Below are 24,735 nucleotides of genomic sequence, written 5' to 3' on the forward strand. Positions count from 1 at the left end.
CAGACAAGTGTCTCATGTCCAGCTTTGCTTACAGTAATTATCTTTTTGTTATTTTTATGAATATTTTTGCTGTTTTTAAATAATGTATCCACTAATATCTCTAGTATTTTTATACACATTGGAGAAGTTACATGTACTGTATGAAAATCAGTCTGAGTGATAATCTGAGGTTAGCTAAGGACTCTGATCTGAACCGCCTCCTGTCACCTGAAGAACATTTCCAGGATTAGAGGATAAATATTAGAGGACAAGATCCAGGCGTCTACCTTCAGTCACATTAATTACTGCAACAGGTCTGATTAAAAACCCAGTTAAACTGCTGCAGCTGATCCAGATCACCATGAAACTTTAATATACTGTTTACAGAGAAACAGTTGATATTGATGCTTTTCAATGTATATTTTAGTATTTTAGTAATTTTTTCATGTTTTTGCTGTTTTCATGTCTTTGCAGATCTACAAACCAGGATGATGAAGTCACAGTTCAGCTTTGATAACTTCTTCTTGTTTAAATATTAAATCAAATGTTAATGATTTCTGTCACTATTCATCTAATTAAATCTAATTAAACAGTTTAAGAAGTAAAGCAGAGGAGAGTAAAAATAAGATGAAAGAGTAAACAGGAGAACAGCAGCATTGTGATAAAAGGAGCTCTATTATCCATTGTTTTCCTTATATTGCTAATAACTTTTCATTATTATTTTATTGTTTTATTGCTGCTTTAGTTTGCATAAAAAAGAATAATATGGAGCCTAGGCGAAAGTTCAAGCTGGGAGACAGCACATGGATGCTGTATGCAGTATTTCAAAATAAAGAACTTTGACATTTTATTTAAATACTGTATTTGACAAGTTTCTAGGATTTTATTTTTCTATTTGTGGAATATTGTCAAAATTAGAAATATCCTCTCTAGGGGTGATGCTGAAAATTTAACCCATGACTTTGTTACTTCAAGGCTGCTGCAGGTTGCTGCAGATAAACCAACGTTAGATCAGTTTCTACAGGTTTTCTTCTCACCACCTACATGCTCAGTATGAGAAATTGATTAATGACTCAATGCAAAACATTTTCTCTGCCACTAGATGCTTGTTCAGAATGAGGAGCTGCAATGAAATGTTTCTGACTATTCTGTCTGTACAGTTTGAATAAATTAACAACATATTTTTCAATATAAATTGTGTATTTTTGTGTAGTAAAGGGCCTTGAGATGACGCTGATTATGAATCGGCTCTTACTGAATAAATTGGATTAAAACCAAACAATCCCCAGCAGAATGAGAAAGCAAGAGGTTAAACAGACTCAGACTCAGCTGTGCAACATTAACTTTGTCCAGAAAGACCAGAACACAAAGTAAATACATAAAATGATGTTTAATGGAAGATCAGGACAGATCAATGTGAGGAACATTTAGAGAGGAGATAGGGCCAATTTGTGGACTTTACAACAAGACATTGGTGAGAAAGGCAATGATTATTCTAATTAATAAAGTTATTGATACTTAGTGAAAGTTCTCCAGATGTCACTGGCGAGAGACGAAGTCATTCTGGACGGTTCGCCAGTCCATCACAGGACGACAGAGTCAAACAACTATGCACACACACTAAGGAGAATTTATTGAATAATCATGATTTGGTCTGTGTGTGGGAAGAGTACCAGGAGAAAACCCACACATGCACAGGGAGAACAAGCAGAAAGACTCCGGGCCGGGAACCACACAGAACAGACGTTCAGATTTATGTCGCATTTTGTTTAAGTTAGGAAAAAGTAAAACATAAATATATAAAAAAACTTTTCACTTATCAACAAAGATAACAATTTGTTTAATTTCCCACAAGCTACTTCTTTTTTCTCTGTTCATCATCAATAATTATTATTATTATTTTAGTTGGTATTAATACTAAATAATATTTTGAAACATGTCAAACATTAATTTATTTAAAAAATGCAAACATATTTTTTGTTATTTGGGCATTTTGGGTACCGATATTAACATGTATAAAGTGCCAAATGACATTAAAACAAAGGCAGTAGTTGAAAACAAATAAAGGAAAAGTGAAACGCAGAACAATAGCAAAACAATTTTTAATTTACATGTTAATGCATTCATATTGAACTAGAGAGAGGGGGTTATATTGAAACCATACAAGTAATTTGCGTTTGATACTTTTTTCTTGATTCTGAATCACCTGAACAGAAGAAAATCAAGTTAAAGTCGATCTGACTACATCAACTCAATTTACTTTCACTTTCGTTATCAAACCTCTCTAACACTGTTTTACCCGGATACAAGTGACGCTTACGCCCCTGAAGTCCCCTTGACTCATGTAAGCAAATTTCTCCCTGCTTACATTTTTATCACGTTTATTTCCCTCTTCTGCTCTTTTTGCAGATAATCAGATGATCTGATTCTTTAGTGTCTTTTATTAAACAATAGACTCATCCCCGGCTGTAAGTGATAACATTTATTAGATAAAATACTGTAAGCAGCATTTTATCATATATTTGCTGCTCCATAACTTGACGATGAGCTGGAATTATTAGATTGTCCTGCTGCTCAGAATTGGCATTGGAGGAGGATATTTGTTATCTATTTTACTATCTTTTATGTCTTAATATTTCACATATTTGGCCAGTATTATTGATAAAACGAGTATGTTTTGTAATGTACCAGGCTCACATGAACAAGGTGTGTAACAGAGGTGACGATATTCATGGACTCTGGTATTAACCTGTTTGCTGTAACGATAAAGCAAACTCAGCCAGAACCCAAAACACACACAACACAGGAGTAAGTTTCACCAGATGTTCTATGACAAAATAATAGTTAGACGGGGCTGAACAGGGTGGATAAGACAAGCGGAAAAGGGAGGAGGAATGCACAGGGGACAGGGATCCAGCCGGGGTGGGACTAAGTAGGAAGAATGGACTACGAAAAGTCTTGGGGGCTCAGGGAACAAACGGGATGACAGGGGCAAAATCACCAACCAGAGACAGAGTAGAGAGACGATCCGGGGTCATGCACGGTAGAGCCACAGGCAAAGAAATCCAGCAAACGGCAAACAGGAGGCAGGGTTCTTCAACAGGAGGTCAGAAAACTTTCAGCAGCCGAGGGACAAGGCAGAATCTGTGGTCAAGGACAGGCAGGATCAGAAAACCAGAAGACTCTTTGAAACAATGGCTTGAAAGCTGTGACTAGAGCAACAGACGATCTCACACTGAGCTGGTGAAAAGCAGCTGTATAAATAGGGAGCAGCACAGTGCAGGTGAGAGAAATGAGCAATCAGCGCAGAAGGTGGAGCAGAAAGGCTGAAGTCATGACAGTTTGCATCTGGTTTTGTAAATCATATTTAAACCTGTAATTATGTCTTTGCACCAGTTTTTATTAAATGAGGTGATCTGTCACCTTCCAGTTACATGTCAGGAGTTCAGATTCAGACACTAGGACAGATTTTGAGTCTTTTCCAGAAAGCAGGTCTGAAACTTTTCATTCAGAACCTGTAGCAGTTCTATGTTAAAGCATTAAAGGAAATTTCAAGACACTGTGTATAAAGGTTTATGATTTAAAAAAAAATCATTACATAGTGTTAATTATCTTTAACTTTGAATTTATATGATTTACAAAAACATAAAACTTCTTCTTGTTATCAAGAAAGTAATTTTGATTTTTAAATCAATCAACTGTAAATCAATCAATTAAATTTTATTTATATAACACCTTTCAGCAACAAGGCATTTCAAAGTGCTTTACAACATAGAAATCACAAAATCATAGAACGCACAGTCAACATTACATTTTGCTGTAATTGCACATCAGATTATTGATTAATGTTTCATGATTATGTTTCAAAATCAACTCTAAACATCTGGTATTAGTCTAGATTTAAAGGGACTCAGTTGATTCAGTAAAATGTTCTGATCAACATGATCAGAATCTGCACTGAGGTCCAACAGAACCAGAACCACGGTTCTTCCACTGTCCGTATTTATCTGCTAACAGTTTAAACAGTTTAAAGAATAAAATGGTTCCAGTGTTTTTCTACATCCAGCTTATATTTCCTTATAAATAAAGAAATAAAGTCCAATAAAAGCTTTAAGGGAAACTCAGGCTGTTTAAAAGGATAAAATAATTTCTGATTTCCACATGGAGAAATGTTTTGTTATTGATATAAGAGAGTTTTAGAATAACATTAAATATTGTGATGCTTAGTTTGGTCGATTTGGGTTTCTGGTCAGATAGCATTATGACTAATATAAGGAATCTTAACAATTATTCCTGTGTGTTTAAAATGTAATGTAGACTAATAATGAAATCATCACAATTTAGCAAAGATATTCAAGATTTTGAAAAGTTAGATTCAATATTTGCATCCCATAAGGAACAATAGCAGACATGATGGGAATAAAAACAGTTAAAAAGTTCCAGGCAAATTAAATTGTTCCCATGTTTTGGAGGGGGAACGGATTATTTCAGGTGGCTAAAATATATGGTTCTCCCCTCATAACCCTGGCAACTAAGAAACAAATGTCACAAATCACAGGATTTGTTGGTGCAGAAGAGAGGAATAAACACAGTTAAGGATTTACAGGTAAATTAATTTGTTCCCATGTTTTGGAGGGGGAACGGATTATTTCAGGTGGTTAAACTATATGTTCCCCCCTCATATCTCTGGCAAACAACGAGCAAATGCTACCAAAATCACATGATTTATTGTTGATGATGAGAGGAATGAACAGAGAGAAAAAAAAACTTGCTGGTAAATTCAGTCCGGTCAAACTTCCGGCATGGCAGACGTGGCAGTGGCGCACTCTCTTGGATCTCTGACGTTTTCGAGAGCGCGTTAAAGCCATGCCTATATAAAACTGTTGATACATTAAAACGGTTTAAACTAAACTGGTGAGTGTTTTTGCTTCTAAATTCTCACCCGACGTGGAAGCGGAAACGCTATGCGGCTATCTTAAAGCCAAGCTGGGGAATAATGTAACCTGCCAGAGAATCACTACTGTTAATACCAGGTTCGCCTCATTCAAGGTTTCTGCAGAATGTAGCGACGTGGCTGTTATGTATAACCCAGAGCTTTGGCCTGAGGAACCCATGTGAGACGTTTTTACGAGCCACGTAAAACTACCATTGGAGCCAACGCTACCCTTTCTTCTATGGACATATGCGCGCCTATTGCTGATGTGAACACCAAGTCATAAATATTATGGACATTAAAGTCATCTCCTACAACTGCCGTGGCCTGCGCTTAGGCAGAGCGCAGATGATAAAGCTCGCCGTTGGTTGTTGACCAGTTATTGCTGTACTGTGACATCTTGTGCCTGCAAGAAACCTTTTTAGCCAGACAGGATTTAAAAGGTCTAAACTTTATTAATGACAGTTTCCTGGGTGTTGGGGAATCTTCTACTGACCTCAGTTTGGGAATAAGAAGAGGAAGGATCCCAGGAGGCGTGGCTATACTATGGAAAAAAAGCCTTGACTCAGTGATAAATGTCATTAGATTAGGTGTGGATTGGTGTATCGCAGTACAAGTGAAGCAGCATGACAAAGAATTTATTATTTTAAATGTCTGTGCTCCTTATGAATGTCATCATAATGAAGAAGAATACCTCAGTAAACTTGCTTATATCAGCTCTTTTATGCAAACTGAGAAGTCTAAAAGTATTTATGTTATGGGTGACATGAATGCAGACATCTCAGATGATAACTCCCTGTTTGCTAAACACCTGATTCATTTCTGTACAGATTCTAATCTAATATTATCAAGTAAAGAACTTTTGCCAGCTGCTAGCTACACTTATATCAGTGAAGCCTGGCATACTACTTCCTGGTTAGACCATTGTATCACTACAGCAGATGCTCATGCTGCTTTGGTACATATTAATATTCTGTACAATGTATCCATTGTTGATCACATCCCCTTGGAGGTGTTAATTAGATTTGATCATATTCCTGCAACTGTTAATGTGGACAGTAATCAGAATCAAATAAATATAGACTGGTCTTCTATTTCTTCTGAGCAAATAGCCCGTTACTATGCCCTAACTGATCAACTATTGTGCCTTGTTAAAATACCAAGAGAGGCAGTTACTTGTACAGACTGTAACTGCTCTAATATTGGACATAGAACCAACTTAACTGGATTATATTCTGACATTATTGAAGCACTACTCGGAGCTACCCTGCCTTATAATAAAAGTAATATTAAGATTAAAAAGAGACCAGGCTGGAACACGTATGTGTCTAAGTACTACAGTGAAGCCTGTGAAGCTACTACTTCTTGGGCTCTAGCAGGTAAACCTAGGCAGGGCCCTATATTTGAACATAAAAAGCGGTCTAATGCAAGATTCAAATATGCACTACGCTTTATTAGACAGAATGAACAAACAATGAGGGCTGACTCCTTGGCAAATAAGCTCATAGGTAAGGATCCCAAAGCCTTCTGGAAAGAGGTTAAAAACCATCAATAACAGTAAACCATCTCTCCCTTGCACTGTCGATGGTGTTTTTGGGACGAATATGATTGTAGATTATTGGCTACATCACTACAGCAAGCTATTTACCTGTGTACAGAGTGAACCCTTCCGAGTTGACAAGGTTAGTACTGTAGAAACTATCAAAACTCACGAGGTTTATCAAGCAATTAAAGATCTGTCTGTAAATAAATCCATAGGAAAGGATCTTATTTCAGCTGAACATCTGAAATTTGCAAGTTCTAGTGTCACCCCTCTTCTTGCTTTGTGCTTCACTGGTTTTATTATGCATGGCTTTATTCCTGATTCCTTGATGAATGTTCTTCTGCTTCCTGTGATGAAAAACAAAGCTGGCAGAATTGGCAGCTCTGATAACTATAGACCTATAGCCATAGCTAGTACACTGTCTAAAGTCTTTGAACTAATTCTTTTGCCTAAATTTGAAAAGACAGTTATGTCTACTGATAATCAATTTGGGTTTAAGTCCAAACATGGCACTGATATGTGTATATATGGCCTAAAAGAATTACTGAATAATTATACCAGCAAAAACTCTACAGTCTTTTTGTGCTTTTTAGACGCCACGAAGGCTTTTGATCGTGTAAATCATAGAAAATTATTTTTAAAATTGTGCCAAGCTGGTGTGCCCAAATATATAGTAAGATGTCTGACATATTGGTATACCAATCAAACTATGCAGGTCAAATGGGACGACTGTACATCTGCATCCTTTTGTGTCAGCAATGGAGTCAGACAAGGTAGCATTTTATCACCCATGTTATTTAACTTTTATATGAATGAACTCTCTAAGCAGCTCAACTTGTGTAGAACTGGCTGCATGGTTGGTGATACCATTATTAATCATTTAATGTATGCTGATGATATAGTGATTTTTAGTCCAAGCTCAGCTGGTCTGCAGAAACTGCTTAATGTCTGTTCAGCATATGGTGAACAGACATGATGTTAAATTGAATCCATCAAAAAGCATCATCTTGATCTGTCGCACCAAGGAGGACAAATATGGCAAATTTCCAAATTTCAAGCTGTCTGTGACTCAATTGAATGTCTCTAATGAAGTAAAATATCTTGGTCATGTGTTGAGACACTTTGTCTGATGATGCGGACATTTACCGACAGGTTCGAATGTTATATGCTCAGGCAAATATCCTGGTCCGTAAGTTTGGCTTCTGTACTGATGAAGTGAAACTGCAGTTGTTTCGATCATATTGTACATCATTGTATTCAGCACATTTGTGGTACAATTTTTAAAAAACCAGTCTTCAAAGATTGAAGGTGGCTTTTAATGATGCTTTAAGACTTTTGTTAAACAAGCCCAGATGGACCAGTGCCAGTGAACTGTTTGTATCTGCTCACGTTAGCACTTTGATGGCTGTTTTAAGAAAGCTTATGTATCAATTTATTTGTCGTTTAAATGAGTCTAATAATAGAATTATCTATTGTTGACGAATGTTAAATATAGTGCCGTAAAATATTCATCTGCACTCTGGAGACATTGGTATGATTGCCTCCTGACGGGTTAGTTGCCATTTTTAATGCACTTTTTATTCTTTTATTGTTTTTCTTTTCTTTTTTGTGTATTTGGACTTTGAGTCTGTGTAATAAATAAATCAATCAATCAATCAATCAATCAATCAATCAATCAGTTGTTCCCATATTATGGAGGGGGAACAGATTATTTCAGGCTGCTGAATCATCCATTCTTTCCTCTCCTTTATTCCCCATAACCTTGGGGAATAAAGAACAACTGTTTCCAAATTCTCAAAAACCTTTACATACACACTACGTGTTGGGAAAACTGTGTTTGGTGACTGACTTTTATTTCTGCCAGACTTACGTGAGAAAAGTTGGAAAAAGAGCGATTCTCTTGGTGTTTAAAATAACAAAAAACAGCATCAGAAGATATTGTTTATTTATTTATTTTACAATTTTTTAAACAACAGCTGCAAATTAAACTGAATGTTACAACATTAACATGGTTATATAAGTTGTTTTACCGAGAAATTGATCAGAAGCGACGTGAAAATGATCAGATCCTCTCTGGCTGCAATGCGCGCTCCAGACGCAGGGGAACAGAATTTGAGAAGAACCAGGTGTACTTGAGAATTTCTGAAGAACAAGACCTGTCTTGTTCTCAGGTAAAGTAAATGCGGAAGTCTGCTATTTTTCTCTTTGTTTTCAGTCTCAGAATCCAAACATTCACTTTTTAAAATGAATGTATAAAAAGTGACATGGCTGAAAAAACGACCTTAATGTTTCTGATTCTAGTGGGAATACAAGGATCTACAGCAGGTGAGTTAGAAAACTTAATAAAGATCAGCATTATTTAAACAACTTTGTGTTTTTTGAGGTTTAATCGATGACAGGTCCTGGTAATATGTCCTGAGTTTGAAACATTTTATTGGTGCATTTAATAGAGAATTGTATAAAATAAAAGAAAGTCATCCGGGTATTAAGTTGTTTTATTTTTATTTAACTATGTTGTAATTGTAACCATTAGGATCTAACATTATCTAACAAAATGGCTGCATGTTAAGTCACAGTAATGTTGTCTATGTGCAGGTTAAGCTACAAGGTTCAGTCCACAGTGAAATTAATATTCTGAATAAAGTTTGCTAAAATAAGGTCTTTAAATTTTCACCAAAATTTTAAGTTTATCTTAGATTTTAATGCTCCTCTGGTTACAATAGCATTTCTTCTATGAAAGCTTACCAGCCATAATAAAACAAAGAATTTAAAGAATAACTTTTTTTGTTTAATTTTTTTATGTCTCTCAGTTTACATGCAATAATTCTCAGCCCATATTTCTCCCTGCTTACATGTTTGTCACATTTTCTCCTCTCCTGCTCTTTATGCAGAGAATCACATGATCTGTTAATTTAGTGTCTTTTAGTAAACACTAGCCTTATCCCTGGCTGTAAAGACATATGATACATCTTTATTCAGTAAAATGTGCTTATTTTTTATATGTCATTTGAGATGAGTAATAATAGAGAAATGTCTTTTTCTTACAGTGACCCACTCTGAAGTATATCTACTCAGCATCTTCAGGAATAGAAAACTTTCCATCATACGTCTCTGTTGGGTTTGTGGATGGAGTTCAGATAAGTTACTGTGACAACATCATCAACAAAACCATCCCTAAACAGGACTGGATGAAGAATGTGACTTCAGAATATCCGAAGTACTGGGAGGAGGAAACAAAGACATGTCTGGAAAAACAGCGAATCCTCAAAGAAAACCTAAAAATTGCCAAAAAACGTTTCAACCAGACTGGAGGTTTGTTCATGATTCACTTTCTACATCTCACATATTTTTTAAGTTTCCCACATTATTTGTGTAATTATTATGTCAGTGATTATTTTACACATGATTTTAGTTATTGTGCATCTAAAAGTATTTACATCTGGATTTAATGTAAATACATTCAGTATTTTTCTGTGCTCCTCTTTATTTAAAAAATGATCAAATTATTGTCTTAAATTCCACAACATTACACTATTGGAACATAAAGCAGCAAATGTTTCATTATTTGTTGTTATTGATAAACTAAACAAACCATTTTTCAGAGGGTCATAAATGGAAAGTTAATATTATAAATTTATTTAATTTATTTGTTCAGATGTTTAGGAGTTATTTTTGAAAGAACAGTTTTAAACTGAAATAAACTTGGGACAAATTAATGGATTGTGTTTTAAATTCATTGATGTCTCTTTGTCTCAGGAGTTCATGTCTTTCAGCAAATCTATGGCTGTCAGAGGAATAATGAGACTAGAGAGATCATAGATTATGATAAGTCTGGTTATGATGGAGAAGATTTAAACACACTGGACCCAAATACACAACAATGGATCTCTCCAACACCACAAGCTGTCATCACCAAACAAAAGTGGATTAATGATAAATATGATGTAGAATATGAGAAGTCCTACTTAACTCAGATGTGTGATGACTGGCTGAAGAATATAGGGATTATGGGAGAAACTCATTGATGAGAACAGGTATTACAAAACGTGAAGTTTTTATGTGTGAACCTTATTTTGTATAAAAATGTTTCTGTCACATTTTCAATGCAGTTATTGTCTTTTACAAGTTTTTTCTGCATTTTCAGATCAGTCATTTGTTTCCTTCCACATCAGAAATAAACCAACTTTTCACAGTTTATTGAAATGTATATTGTTTAAATGAATAAGTTACAAATAAGTGATGTTTATCTTTATAAAGAAACTAAAAATGTTTCCTTTCTACATTTTGCAGTTTGTCCCTCAGTTTCTCTCCTCCAGAGGAATCTCTCCTCTCCAATCAGCTGCTTTGCTACAGGTTTCTACCCCAACAGAGCTGAAATGTTCTGGAGGAAAGATGGAGAGGAGATTCATGATGGTGTTGATAAAGGAGAGATTCTCTCTAACAATGATGGAAACTTCCAGATGAGCATTTATCTTGATCTCTCATCTGTCCCACCTGAAGACTGGATGAGTTATGACTGTGTGTTTCAGCTCTCTGGTGTTAGAGATGATCTTACCATCAGACTGGAGAAAACCAAAATCCTGACCAATAAAGGTGAGAATAAAATGAAAAATGAAAAAGTTAGAGCATAAACTTTAATGTAGAAATGCTTTAGTTTTTCAATTTATTAGTGCAGACCTTTACATGTTTGTAGTAAAGAACTTTAAATTGTACTTCCATTGCAGTTTCACTATTAACCATGGTTATGATGGAAAACATTTAAACACACTGGACCCAAATTTTAACGTGGTCCAGTTCACGTTAAAATTTTCACTTGACGTTAAAATGAACATTCAGCCATATTTGATAAATTACAGTTTTATTGAAAGTTTCATTTATTTCAGTTACTCAGTTTATGAGGTGAAACACATTTTTTAATTTACACATTTAATTCTGTTTTCAAGCCTTTGTTTATCCAAATTATGTTAATTTTCTGCTTATAGCTAAACTACACATTTAAGATTAAAATATTTAATCAAAGTAATAAAACATTTTTATCAGAAATGTGGTTTTTATTAAAAGTATGTTTAATACTTGTCTCAAGATTACTTTCAAGAGGTACTTTTAATTTGACAAACAAATCTCATTGTAATATTTAATCTAGTCTATTGAATATGATGGTATTGCAAAAAGAGTATAAAATAAATTAGCAACAGCAATTTGCTTTTATAAATGGATATAATGATTTATAGTCTAAATATGGACACTGTCTGATTGAAGATGTTAATTTTCAATTGTTTCTTATTTTGTTCACAGTAAATTCAACCTCCAGGCTCACCATCATCATTATTGTATCAGCAGTGATAATTATTGGATTCTTTGCTGTGATTGGATTCATCCTTTACAAAATGATAAAAGGTGGTGAGAAATCATTTGTTTTTTATTGTCTTAAGTTGTAGGTTTTGAGTTGAGCTGATAAAATACCTCTGTTAAATTAACTAAACATTCATAGTGATTTTGGTGAAAATGTAAAAATAAAAAATAAAATAAGAAAATAAATCTGAAACTTTTCACAGTTGTGGAAGCAAAAACCAAACAAAGTTAAAATAAAGTTTTTGCTTTCATGTCTTAATGATGTTTAAGTTACAGATTCAACAGAGGTTTCCTGTTTGCAGGAATGACAGCAATAAACACAAATAACATTTTATTAAAACCACAAGTAATTCCTGCTCATATCAACTTATTACAGCCTTAATGTCACAGATATTAAAGTGAATCTTCTCCAAAAAGAATGTTCACAGAACAGATTGAAGAAAAAAGTTGCATAAATTTCTAATGTTTAAAAATGCATTGCAAATTTTGAATCGTTCAATGATTCCCTAAATACCAGAAAATGTAACTATGACATTATCATATAGCAAATTATCACTAAATGAATTTCAAGTTTAATTAACAACATGAACAAATTGAAGGACGTTTATGTACAAAATGCTCTAAAGTCTGTTCTATAAATCTGGTGAGACATTTTGGAGTTTAAAAATTATGTCAAAGGATTTTAAAGGACAAGTAAAACTTCCTTTATTTACCGGAGTAACAAAATAATATGTGATATTTAAATAATGGCAACGTATCAATAGTCCCTGTATAACTCTGTACACATTTATTAAAAAGCTGAAAGTCGCTGGTGTGCAAATAATGACCAAAACTAAAACATGTACAAAACTGCAGCAATAATAATAATAATAATAATAATCATAATAATAATAATAATAATAATAATAATAATAATAATAATAATAATAATAATAATAACCAGCATCTCAGAAATAAACAAACTTTCTGATAGTTTATGGAAGATATTGAAAGATGTTTTAGTGGATATTTATTGAATGTATGTAAAATAGGGGAAGACAATCCTGGGTCACAGTAACTAATTGTTTTCAACATTAATAAATTTTATTTAACTTTATCAAGGGGGGAGAAACTACAGTGAAGCTGTTAAACATTTTCTATTCAAGGCTTGTCGAGTGTATTTAATCACTTAATACTTTATTTTATAATTTGTGAAAATATTTAATTGATTCTGTTTGCTGTTGATGTAATATTAAGAAATGATTTATCAATCTTTTTTTGTTTATTTCAGGATTATTCCTGCTGCCAGTAAGTATTTAAAATATTTGGTCAGATTTTTGTCGTCTTTGTCTCAGTTTGAAATGTTTTCTGTGATCCAAATTACATTTTAAGACTCATGAGACACTGAATGAAATGAAATCTCAATGATGCCTCTTGTCAAATTGTATTGTAATAATTACGAGACTGATTATTCTGTAGCTGAACTACATCAGAAAGATTGATTTTAGATCTTTAGTATTTAACAGTGAATTAAGAGTTATGATCTTATTACTAGATAAAAATGGAGGAAGGAGGGCAAATGAAAGGAGACAGAGTTATTAATACACAATAGAGAACAAGAATCAGTAGAACCAGGAACCACTATGTAAGCAAATCACATATTTTAATGTGATTTATGGGCGAAATCCATGTTGTAATTCATTTTCCCCCTTAAACAAACACAGACTAACAAACTCAGAGCCAAAGATTTAGTTTCACTAAAAGAGGATTTGTCTGATAGGGGTCTTACTGGTCTGCCAGTAAGAGACCTCGCTGCTTCAGTTAGAAGAAACTGAAAAACAGTCAAATTTACTATGTATTTACTATACACACAAAATGTTTTATTTCTATTTATCAAGATAACAGACTCACAGCCTTCACCTCAAACTAATGGAGTTCAGTCGACACTGAAGGCAATTCCTCATCTGATACACCATTACTACAACGGTAAGATCCTTTGTTAAAACTTGTTCCTTTTTCAGTTCCTTGTGTGTTGACATTGTGTTATTATACAACAGAAGAATCATATATTACAAATATTCTAATAGAATATTAGAATTTAAGGTTGAAGTGACAAACTATAAACCTCTACTGCTTTCAATATGAACAGTTAATTACTGAATGTTAAGTTAAGGATAAAAGCAGCTAAAAAACAATACTGTCTGTGAGTTAAATGTGGGAACTAAAGTTACTCTGCAAACTAAAAATATTTTTTTCTTTTTACAGAAGCCAAGTGCCTTCCTACTTATAAGTAAAACGCATTTCATAATTTTCTCCAAAATTTAAAATGTGTGATGCAGTCCAAAGATTTATTAATAATAAAATTATATTTTATGTTGTGTAAAACAAAATATCGGCTAACACTTTATTTCTCCTTTCACAGCAGTCAGTATCCGTGAAGTCCAAGAAATAATGATTCCCAAACAAAATGGATCTTCGGCATCATGCACACAGTGAGTTGTGCTGATCAGAGCGTTCAAAATAATGTTTGAGTTTTATTTACATCTCTGACAGTGTTGGTCTAAAAGAAATAGAAATATCCAGTGTTTGAAATCACTTTATTTATAGGTCAAGTGTTTTAGATGAATTTGAGTGACATCATATTAGACGTCATATAGAAAATGTCATAAATCTTCACACATGCAGATAAATAATGTAACTGGAAGAAACTGTGAATCAAAAATGAACAAAATATCAAGGTTCAGAAATATTCTTGATGCATTAATGAATCTTTATTTTTTACTTGTTTACAGAAAATGTAATTTTTATGTCTTGCTTTCTGGTTTGGGTAAAATGTTATTTCATTGAAACATTTTCATATTTTCCTCTGCAAACAGGGATTATGTGATCAATGTTTTAAATCAGATTGTTTTAAACAAGGTTCAGATATTGGCAAACTGGAGAGTGAGTTGAGTTTCATAGTTTGAGGTTTTATTTCTGATAAATTGTTGAAAAGTTTGTCAACTGAACAAAAAATGTTTAAAAAAATGTGGTTTTTGGAAACCTTTACTGTTTATGAAGCAAGTTCTTTCTGTTGTCAGAGGTTCCTTTAAATATTTGAATAATAATTATTGATGAGACAAATTTAAATAATAAAATACAGTCACACATAACTTTGTCTTGTACAAAGTAATTTCGTTCTAGTCTGACAAGTTAAAAACATTGCATTTATATCTGTAGGTAATTTGGTGCTGATCATTCATGATGTTTAAATTTGTGATTAAAATACGTCGTGTCCAGAATATTCCTTCTTTTTCTCATCAAGAAAGAGACGGACGCCAGCTTAAGGACCAGGAGGCATTAAAAAATTAAAGGACTTCAGATATTCTGTTATTGTTGTTGTTAAAGTGACTTTAGTGTTTATCTGGTTTGATCTGGTAAATTAGCATTAGCATCAGTCATTTAACCTTCTGCATGTTACATTTCTTTTTGTATGACTTTCAGGTCATATTGCACTGCATGCTGTTCTTCATACTAATGTGTTAATTTATGTTTACAAAGTTTTATATCAGAATAAAGTGACATATATAATCAATGAATCTGTTAAGCTAAACACAAAAAGGCAGTTACATTATTTTGTCCATCATGTAAATATTTTACTTGTTTTACTTTGTGAGTTTTTTCTCTATTTGTTTTATTTAATGATCTAATTGTGATCCTCAAATAATTTCTTTTGCTGTTTGTTCTTCAGTATATTTGTTACTTGTGTTTTGAAAAGTATTTTTATCTTATGCTGACTTTTACATTTTGTCTTTAGTTGTGATTAATAAAACTGGTCAAGGTAACATTGCTTTATTTTGCATTTGAATATTAAATTAAATTTCTGTTTGTTCTGAAGCCAATGATTATGCAAAGTGGAAACTTTACAATAAATAAAAGCAATTATGCTTTTATTTGAGAATCTTACCATTTACCTCTTCAGAGGGTTCATTTCATCACTTCCTTCAATATTATGACTTTGGTTTCAAAGTAAATAATTCTGGCTTCTGATGTTCAGTGTGAACTTGTAGGTTTATTAAATCATCTGTTTGATATTTTGTTAAATAAATGTTTTAGTGCCAATGTTTTCTTAATCTAAACACCAAAAGCACAACTTGACAATCAGCAACCAGGATAAAACTTATTTCTCTAGGAGATATTGGGAAGTGATGAGTGATGTTCCTTCACCCCAAGGGAGAAACGTCACAACTTGTTGGATTGAATTGTTAATGGGAACCACAGAGAAGTTAAAACCACCAAGTTAGATGGAAGAAAATGAGCAACAGAGCAAAAGAAAAAGGGGGATAGAAGAAAACAATTGTTGATGTAAGTGGTAAAATAAACAACAATCTCCAACCAAATTTACATCAAACTGTGAAAAAATAAGTAGAGAAAAAGCAACAGCAATTTATCACTTTTTATGAGTGAAATAAAATTCAGCTGAAATCAATAAAAAAATACTTGAGGTTAAAAAATGTGCAAAAATAATGAGCAACAAGATTTTAACTACATCTAATTCCACTAAGTTTTTCAAATGTGAAATGAATGCGTGTTAAAAAATAACATGGTGCTTTGGCTCATGACACTAATATTGACATCTGTGACCAGTAGGATAAAGTGGATAAAATCTACTGGAGTTGAAAGACCAAAAGTAATAAAATAAAAGTAACACAAAGCAATAAAATCTTTGTATGGAATCCTTTAATGAGGATTCCATTAATGAGGAGACCATGTATTAGAATAAAGAAAGAAGATATTATATTGAGGGTTAGATTTGGTCACACTGGTTTAAATAACACACTTAAAATAATCTCCAAACATACTACAGGTTGTATTTATTGTGGCCAAATGGAAACAATAGAACATATTGTCTTTAGATATTCAAATAAGAATGAAAGAAAATTAGAGGTATCCAGCAAAAGAATTTTTACATTCAAAAAAAAAAATGTCGGTAACAAAAATATGTAATTTTATTCTACTGGCTGTGTATTTAAAGTATTTCAAGATTTATTGTACTTAATTTAGGAGCAGCATTTATATTCAGTGAAATTTAGGTGAACATCAATTGTTGAAAAGCTTAATGTACCAAACATAATATTTTCTCCATTGTTACCAACAAAAAAAAACATGGGTAAGAGGCTAAGAGGAAGATAATATTTGAGAAAGATTTAGATTTGATCATACAGGTTTGAACTGCAGTCTGAACACAATGGGAAAGCATAAGGGGCTTCAATGTGTTTTGAAAAGTGTTTTTATCTTATGCTGACTTTTACATTTTGTCTGTAGTTGTGATTAATAAAACAGTGGTCAAGGTAATATTACAACTGACCAATAAAATAGAAACATGGACTAAATGACGACAAGATGCAAGTTGGTTAATTAAGAAAGAATTTATGGATTGTATAACATCAAAAAAATACATATTTATTATACGTTTTGTGAGCAAAACGTACAGTTTAATTTGGTTGAATTACATCGTTTAAATTCTTTTCAGCTTCTTATAAAATCAGAACTTTGACGTTAAAAACAATTCTGGTTCATACTCCAATCCAACAGGTGGCGGTAGTGCACTGTTGAAACCATTGCCAACCGCCAGAAAAATCTAAGAAGAAGCGGAAACGAAGAAGACGATCTTTTCCTTCAAAACAAACAAAAACAAAATTTGTCGACTAAGAAAAAGTTTCTTTTTAGAGACACCTAAATGCGATCATTTTTTAAATTAATAAACAGATCTTATAAAATAGAAACGGAAATGTTTCCAACCCCTTGCACTAATAAGCACCAGATATAAATGTTTAAATGCTTTTCTTCGTGTTCCTGTTTCTTCTTGGGCTACAAAACGTGATGGCAGGTGAGTCACACATTTGATCATATCAGACCAAAACAGCGTTTATGGGTCACTGTAGTCATCTTAGAAAAACATTCATGGTATTCATGGTATTCATGGTATTTATGTTTACTGGAGCTTTCAAAGTGAAAGTGAAAGCAGTCAAAACAAATACATTTAAAAACTGTAATCTAGGTGAGACTTTCTTGTAGGATTTCAGAATGAAAGCCTCACAAACACGGTGCAGTTGTTCATGTAAATCATTTAACAAGAAAACTTCCGGCTTTCTTTGTCTGATTTCTGTCCAGAGTATCGTCTATAGGTGTCACTATAACATCTGATGTGTCATTTCAATGTAAATGAGTGATCCTGTTGCCTTTATGTAACCACAGATACTGAAAATTATTTCAAAAAGTAACAGTCTTTCTCAGTTTTATTTAATCCAGATTACCTGTGTGTAGACTACCCCATCTATAATATATTACTGTAAGGTTTCATGTTTTTGATGCAGAATTTAATTATTAAAACTCTGTAAGCACTGTCCATCTGCCTATGAATAATCACCACATCAATATCCAGAGTAAAAGCAAACTGTTTGTAATCTCAGGTTGCTTTATACTCTGATTAAAAGCACAGCATTTATAAAGTCGCTGCAACATTACCAAACATATCTGATGAGAAAATTCAAATTAAAGTCACCTGAATATGTGAATAACATCAATTGTTATCAATGATTTGTAACTCTAGTAAAAGGCAGCTATTGGTTAGTATCAGCTATTGTTTGTACTAGAGCTGCATAATCTATTATGAATATATTGTTATTATAATATCATTATGTCCAGTGTTTATATTTTAAAGTACTGTCTGAAGAGCAATAGTTGCTGGATGATTTTAAGAGTTTCTAAGTTGTACTTTTCATGCAGATGTAATTTTTAATCGGTTGAACAGAGTTTTATGTCAGCAAGAGTTCAAACCTGCTGACACCAATGACATTGTCAAAAACGTTAGAAGTCGCATAGAGTAGGAGGCACAGGTTAGAAAGAGAGGAAAGGAGAAAATAGATATTTATGGCTCCTGATATTGTCATCACAATATTTACTAATATTGCCACTGCAAGAGTTTTTAATATTGTGCAGGTTATAGAATTCAAAATGTATATATGTCAAAAACTGTTCATGTAAAACTTCAAAATTTGTACCATACCCAACATTGGCTGTCACAAATGAGTCGTGTTATTTCAAAATTTACTGTTGTTCTTAGCTAATGAACATGAGCTCACTATTTGAAAAGGCATTTGTTAGTAATTATATGTCCTGGATGTATAGTTTCTTGTAGTTTCAGGGCTGCCTCTCATATTAATGATGTCTTCTCTGCTGAGAGTGTAGTCTCTTCTGCTTTTGTTGGGGCAGCAGCATCAGAACCAGGAACCTTAAACGGCACAAGAACCCGATAAAGAAGGCTGGTTATATGGTATTTTAATGAAGAGTGTTTTGTCACTCTGGATTTAGTTGAGATAAAAATAAACAAGCAAAAATTATTTCCAACAAATTGTAATATGTTTAAAAATGGTCAAAGCAATGTAGCAATAACCTTGATTTAATTACTTCATTAATTTATTTAATATTTTTAAATTTATTTTAAAATTTTCTGTTAGGATCAAAGGATAGCCTTTTGGTTTCATGAAGTGACTTGTGAAAGTTGTTGGTTCATGGAATTTTTACATCGAAACTGAACCATGTAAAAATTTAGTTGGCTTAAAATTGATTTTTGGACAGAAAAATAATCATGAATTTATAAAATTAGATATGTTTTTGATGTCAGTTTTATGTCAGAATATGATACCTTGAGTTTAAATTAGTTATGAGTCATACTGGAGTTGAAATTGTAAAATATTCAGAAATGTGCTTTTTCTTACAGTGACCCACTCTCTGAAGTATTTCTACACGGCATCTTCCAGAATACCAAACTTCCCATCTTACGTCTCTGTTGGATTTGTGGATGAAGTTCAGATAAGTTACTGTGACAACATCATCAACAAAAACATCCCTAAACAGGACTGGATGAATGACCTGAGATCAGAATATCCAAACTACTGGGAGAGGAAACGGAGACATGTCTGGCTAAACAGCGAACCTTAAAAAAAAACCTAGAAATTGCAAAACAACGTTACAACCAGAGCGGAGGTTTGTTTATGTTTCACTTCTTAAACCAAACATATTTTCCAAGCACTGAATTCGCAAAGATCCCCTCACAGATTTTTGCAGATTATCATGAAAGTGTTTATTTTAAACATGATTGTTAATTGTTGTTTATTTGAAGGTCTTTGCCTTTTTGCTTAATAGAGTCAAATGTAAACTGTAACTTCACCATATATTTCTTTAATGACAAATAAAAAGTTAGAATATTTGCTCAAAATATATGTTTGAAGGTTTTATGAATCAGTTTGTCACAATAAAATCCACATTTAGGGTATTTAATAAATTGTATGTTAAACACTCGGGTTAAATAAAGTCTCTCTCTGTCTCAGGAGTGCCCATCTTTCAGCAGATGTATGGCTGTGAATGGGACAATGAAACTGGAGAGGTCAAAGGTTATGATCAGTTTGGCTATGATGGAGAAGATTTTATTGCACTGGACCAGGAAGGAGAATCATGGATCGCTCCTAAACCACAAGCTTTCAACACCAAACACAATTGGGAAAATAACAGAGTTGCACAAAAACTTGAGAAGATCTATTTAACTCAAACATGTGTTGAGTGGCTGATGATGTATGTGAGATATGGGAGCAGCTCACTGATGAAAACAGGTACTGCAACAGAGCATGACATGAAACATTAAAGTAGTGTAAACTACACAACTATGTTTGTGTATTAACAAAAACTCTGCCACGGTTAACCATGTAAATACTGACCTGGGTATTTACTACATTGTCATGTCACTGATGTTTTCTATGATAAATCTGCAGAAAGTAACTTTTACAAAAGTATGTTTTTTACTTATTTATTGAAAAGCAGGAGCAGAGCAGTCGTCTTCTCTGAGTGTGGACCAAAAACTTGGACAAAATCATGTGCGACTTTTTATTTCTCCCCAAACTTTGGCTGGAACTGATGATCGTTATGCTCATGTTGGATAGCTGCACATATCGGAGTCAAATGTTAACTGCAGTTGTGCTGCTGGAGCATCATAAACTGAACCTGTTATAAATGGATCATCTTTGATTACAGCCACATGCTGCTCCTCTGATTTGACTCGTTTTTCAGGATGTTATTCATTGCTTTAAAGGTCCATAAATGGTCCTTTTTGAACCAGATACTATCAAATAGTAACTAAATCTATGAAATAACAATTGCTACTCAAATTGTTACTTATATTAAATTACAATATTCCAGAAGTCATAAGCAAATTCTGGTTGAACCCAAAACAAATTCTCAACGCTCCTTGTTATTTTGCTGTCATCTGAACAAAAACACAATTCAGTAAAAAACAATCAGTCAGAACCAGGGGGAGGATCTTAGCGCAATCAATCACCCTGTGTACGTGCTGCTCACACCTTGTCTTTTCTCTCTGTTATGCTACAGTATCTCATGAATGCTTGGTTGTTTTTGGTGGAGTAGGTTTTTTTTCCCACTGATTATCTGTCCCATACCCAGGGGCACCACCAGGAATCTTGGGCCCCATGACGAAAACTTTAATCGGGCCCCCCTGCATAATTATTATTGTTAAAGTTTCTTGAATCTATTTGACCCATCAAAAGCATCACAATTTTAAAGGCTTGCAACTGCCTTGATGTCTTTGGTCCAATTCCAATACTAACATAATATTTACTGCTCATGAATTTCATATGCAACAGTCCACAAAAAAATACAGCAAATAGGCTGCTTAATTTTTTTATTATTAGTTTTAGCTCATTGAAATGTCTCTTCCGACTTACAACAGTAACAGACAACGTGCAAATATACATACAACAATCCCGACTTCTCAAAAAAATGCTATGTAGTTGCATTTTATTCAAGCTGCAGTTTATAACTTTAATAAAAAATATGTTTTCTCTATATTTGTTAAAGCTGTCACCATGTTGTGACAGTAATCTGTGAAAAAAATCACCAGCTTCTATCTGAACTTCTATCGCTTCTAATACAACTTTTTGTTTTTTCTCAAATATAAAACAGGGAGAAGGCAGAGAAGCTCTTTTTTTTTTCACAGAATATGAATTATACTGTACTGTCACGACGTAGTTACAGTTTTAACCAATATGTATAAATACCAGACTGCAGTTTTACCTTCCCTTTATCAAAAATCTACTTATCAAGCTTTCAGTGGATTTTGAAATATTGAAATACTCCAACTGCTACCATGGAGGTAACATGGAAAGTGTCAAGATGGCAAAACTGGAAATGAATATTAATTACAAATGATCTTTAAAGCTTATAATAACTACAAGTGTTTAATTTATCTTGAGATCTTCCCTCAGTGTCTCTGCTCCAGAGGAATGGCTCCTCTGCAGTCTGCTGCCACGCTACAGGATTTTATCCTAACAGAGCTGAGATGTTCTGGAGGAAAGATGGAAAAGAGATTCATGATGGTTTGGCTAAAGGAGAGATCCTCCCCAACAATGATGGGACCTTCCAGATGAGCATTTATGTGAATCTTTCATTTGTTCCGTCTCCTGACTGGGCAAAGTATGAATGCGTGTTTCAGTTCTCTGGTTTTAAAGAGAATATTGTCACCAGACTGGAGAGAAGGAACATCAGGACAAACGAAGGTGAGGACAAAGTGAAAACTAAAAACTCAACAAATGCTATTTAGTCATGTAGATTTTCTTTACGGTAAAATTCAGTTTTACTTCTCGTTCATAATCACATGTTCCTATTTGGAAGACAAAACTAAAAGTTACAACTACAGTAAATGTATTCAAAAAAATGAAATAGCAAATAGTTGCAGTATTGACAGTCTTACTGGTTGTAACTTTTGCACATGATTGTTGAGCACACAGGTTTTATTTTTGTCTTGTTTCTCTCCTCAGTAAATTTGACCACTTCACTCATTGCTGCTGCTGCTGTGGTTCTGATGATTCTGGTTCTGGTCATTGCTGTGATTGTAATTCTTTGTCCAATAAAGAACAATGGTAAGAAAGCAATATATTGTTTAATTTTAGACATGTGGACCTTATCAATAGTCTATATGTTACTCTGCTTCATTAGGTAAAAAATGACCAAACGGAATAGAGTGAGGAGAAAATGACCCGGGCATCGCAGGAGAAAATAAACTTTTCATAGTTTATGTGAGATAGTCCAACATGTCTTAGCAGGACATTTGTTGAATGTGTATAAAATAGGAAATGTCTAGTTAGAATAACTCATAAACTCTAATTGTTTTCAACATTAATAAATGTGGAAAATGAGCTTCAGTAAAACTTAAAGGTGCTTTCAAACACAGATAGTACTGAGGTACCAATGGGTCTATTTTCTGATATCCAGGGCTTGTCAAGAGTAATTACATATTTTATAGTCAGAACAAGCCAGTGGTGCAAAATGTGGGTGTGCCTCATGGGGGCGCTGCGCTAGAGGGACGTCAAATTAAAGTAAAGATTATTTTTCTAAGAGGGCCTTCAGAAACAATGTGAACATATAAGTTAAATCTAAAAACTTGACAAAAATTTATTTTGCTTCTGAAAAAATAAAAAAAACTATTTAATATTTGAATTTTTTCTAGTCACTCAATATATCACGCCTGAGACTTCACCTTTCCAAGCCAATTCTTCATCAGACACACAAAGGTAAAGTCCAATTGTTGCAGCTTGTTTCTGTTTCATTTCCTCTTATGTATATATAACTCACACAGCAAATGCAACAAATGCTATTTAGTCATGTAGTTTTTCTTTACGGTAAAAGTTTTACTTCTCGTTCATAATCACATGTTCCTATTTGGAAGACAAACTAAAAGTTACAACTACAGTAAATGTATTCAGAAAATGAAATCGCAAATAGCAAATAGTTGCAGTATTGACAGTCTTACTGGTTGTAACTTTTGCACATGATTGTTGAGCACACAGGTTTTTATTTTTGCCTTGTTTCTCTCCTCAGTAAATTTGACCACTTCACTCATCGCTGCTGCTGCTGTGGCTCTAAAACAACAATCAGTTGTTTTAGATGGAGGCCTGAGTTCTAAACATATTAGAGACTCACAGTTTTTGAACTGGGAGGAAGTCGGAGAGAACCTGCCAGAAAGCCCACAGGCTTGGATTCGACCTGGAAGACTTTTTTTTTTCTTTTAATCAATATATGTGATGTAAAAAAAATATTTTATATATATTGCCTTTATTTTTGCTTAAGCTGAACTCATTTGATAAGTGTAGAAAAACCCAGAACCTCCTGGATGAAGAGGAAGAAATTCTTTACCATTAAAAACTCTGAGTTGCAGAAGACAAAGCAATGATGAGATATTTTCTGTTAGATCTTATAATGACGGGTTTGGAGAACGACTGATGTGTATCAATACCATGTATTCCTCAGTGGGAGAAAGCTGCGTTTTGGTGCCAGCTCCTCGCTCATCACAAGTAAAAAACATCTTAATAATGAAACTCTTTTATTTGGCATTACTTTGCAGCCGCATGTCAGAATTTTTCTTACTCAAAGTGAGCAGCTTCTTGTTGCAAAGCAACAATAGTTTTCCCACTATATGTAGAAAAACACCATCAATCAATAAAGACAGAACATTTAATGACCTATTTAGACAATTTATCTGAAAAATGTTTTTTTGTTGGGTTATACTTTGATCTATATGTACAGCACTTTTGTAAAAGTAACATAGGTACTTGTTTGTGACTTTGTGTTTGCAGAACACACAATACCGCCTCTTTAATAAATAATAGTTGATGACGTTGCAGTTGTTATGCTTTCTCTCTAGTTTCATTCTTCTTCCTTCAGTGGAGAAATTAAGTGGATTATTTTGGGTGACAAGCAAAACTGGATCTATCTTTATGTTTGTGTTTTCGGTCCTACTGCTTGTGCAGCTCAGTGCTGTAACAGGTAAGTTATTAATCCTGCAATTATTAAATTACATGATCAGGGTTTAAAGTTTCTAGATTCTTCTGTTTGCAACAGA

The 24,735-nt window shown here is 33.5% G+C and overlaps 1 protein-coding gene and 1 long non-coding RNA gene across 2 annotated transcripts; both read left to right on the plus strand.

The window, feature by feature from the left end:
* Positions 1-13,680: 13,680 nt before the first annotated feature.
* Positions 13,681-15,601, plus strand: LOC129375890 (uncharacterized). Its single transcript, XR_008607680.1, has 3 exons — positions 13,681-13,772; positions 14,052-14,278; positions 15,091-15,601. It is a non-coding gene; the product is annotated as an uncharacterized LOC129375890 (long non-coding RNA).
* A 4,103-nt stretch (positions 15,602-19,704) lies between these two features.
* Positions 19,705-23,917, plus strand: LOC129375886 (class I histocompatibility antigen, Gogo-C*0203 alpha chain-like). The gene is made up of 6 exons (XM_055055255.1): positions 19,705-19,814; positions 20,159-20,437; positions 22,091-22,393; positions 22,655-22,756; positions 23,344-23,407; positions 23,715-23,917. Exons 2-6 carry the CDS (start codon positions 20,179-20,181, stop codon positions 23,797-23,799), a joined length of 813 nt encoding a protein of 270 aa, XP_054911230.1. The 5' UTR covers positions 19,705-19,814; positions 20,159-20,178; the 3' UTR covers positions 23,800-23,917.
* The last annotated feature ends 818 nt before the right edge of the window (positions 23,918-24,735 follow it).

This window comes from Poeciliopsis prolifica, unplaced genomic scaffold (genome assembly GCF_027474105.1).
Source record: "Poeciliopsis prolifica strain line A6 unplaced genomic scaffold, Auburn_PproV2 SCAFFOLD041, whole genome shotgun sequence".
NCBI classification, from domain to species: domain Eukaryota; kingdom Metazoa; phylum Chordata; class Actinopteri; order Cyprinodontiformes; family Poeciliidae; genus Poeciliopsis; species Poeciliopsis prolifica.

What these genes read in the sequence shown, in the direction of transcription:
- LOC129375886 (XM_055055255.1), top strand. Translation starts at nt 20,179, where the DNA reads ATGTATGGCTGTGAATGGGACAATGAAACTGGAGAGGTCAAAGGTTAT. An exon ending in GAACATCAGGACAAACGAAG is followed by an intron (nt 22,394 to 22,654) that starts GTGAGGACAAAG and finishes TTCTCTCCTCAG; the next exon opens with TAAATTTGACCACTTCACTC. An exon ending in TCTTCATCAGACACACAAAG is followed by an intron (nt 23,408 to 23,714) that starts GTAAAGTCCAAT and finishes TTCTCTCCTCAG; the next exon opens with TAAATTTGACCACTTCACTC.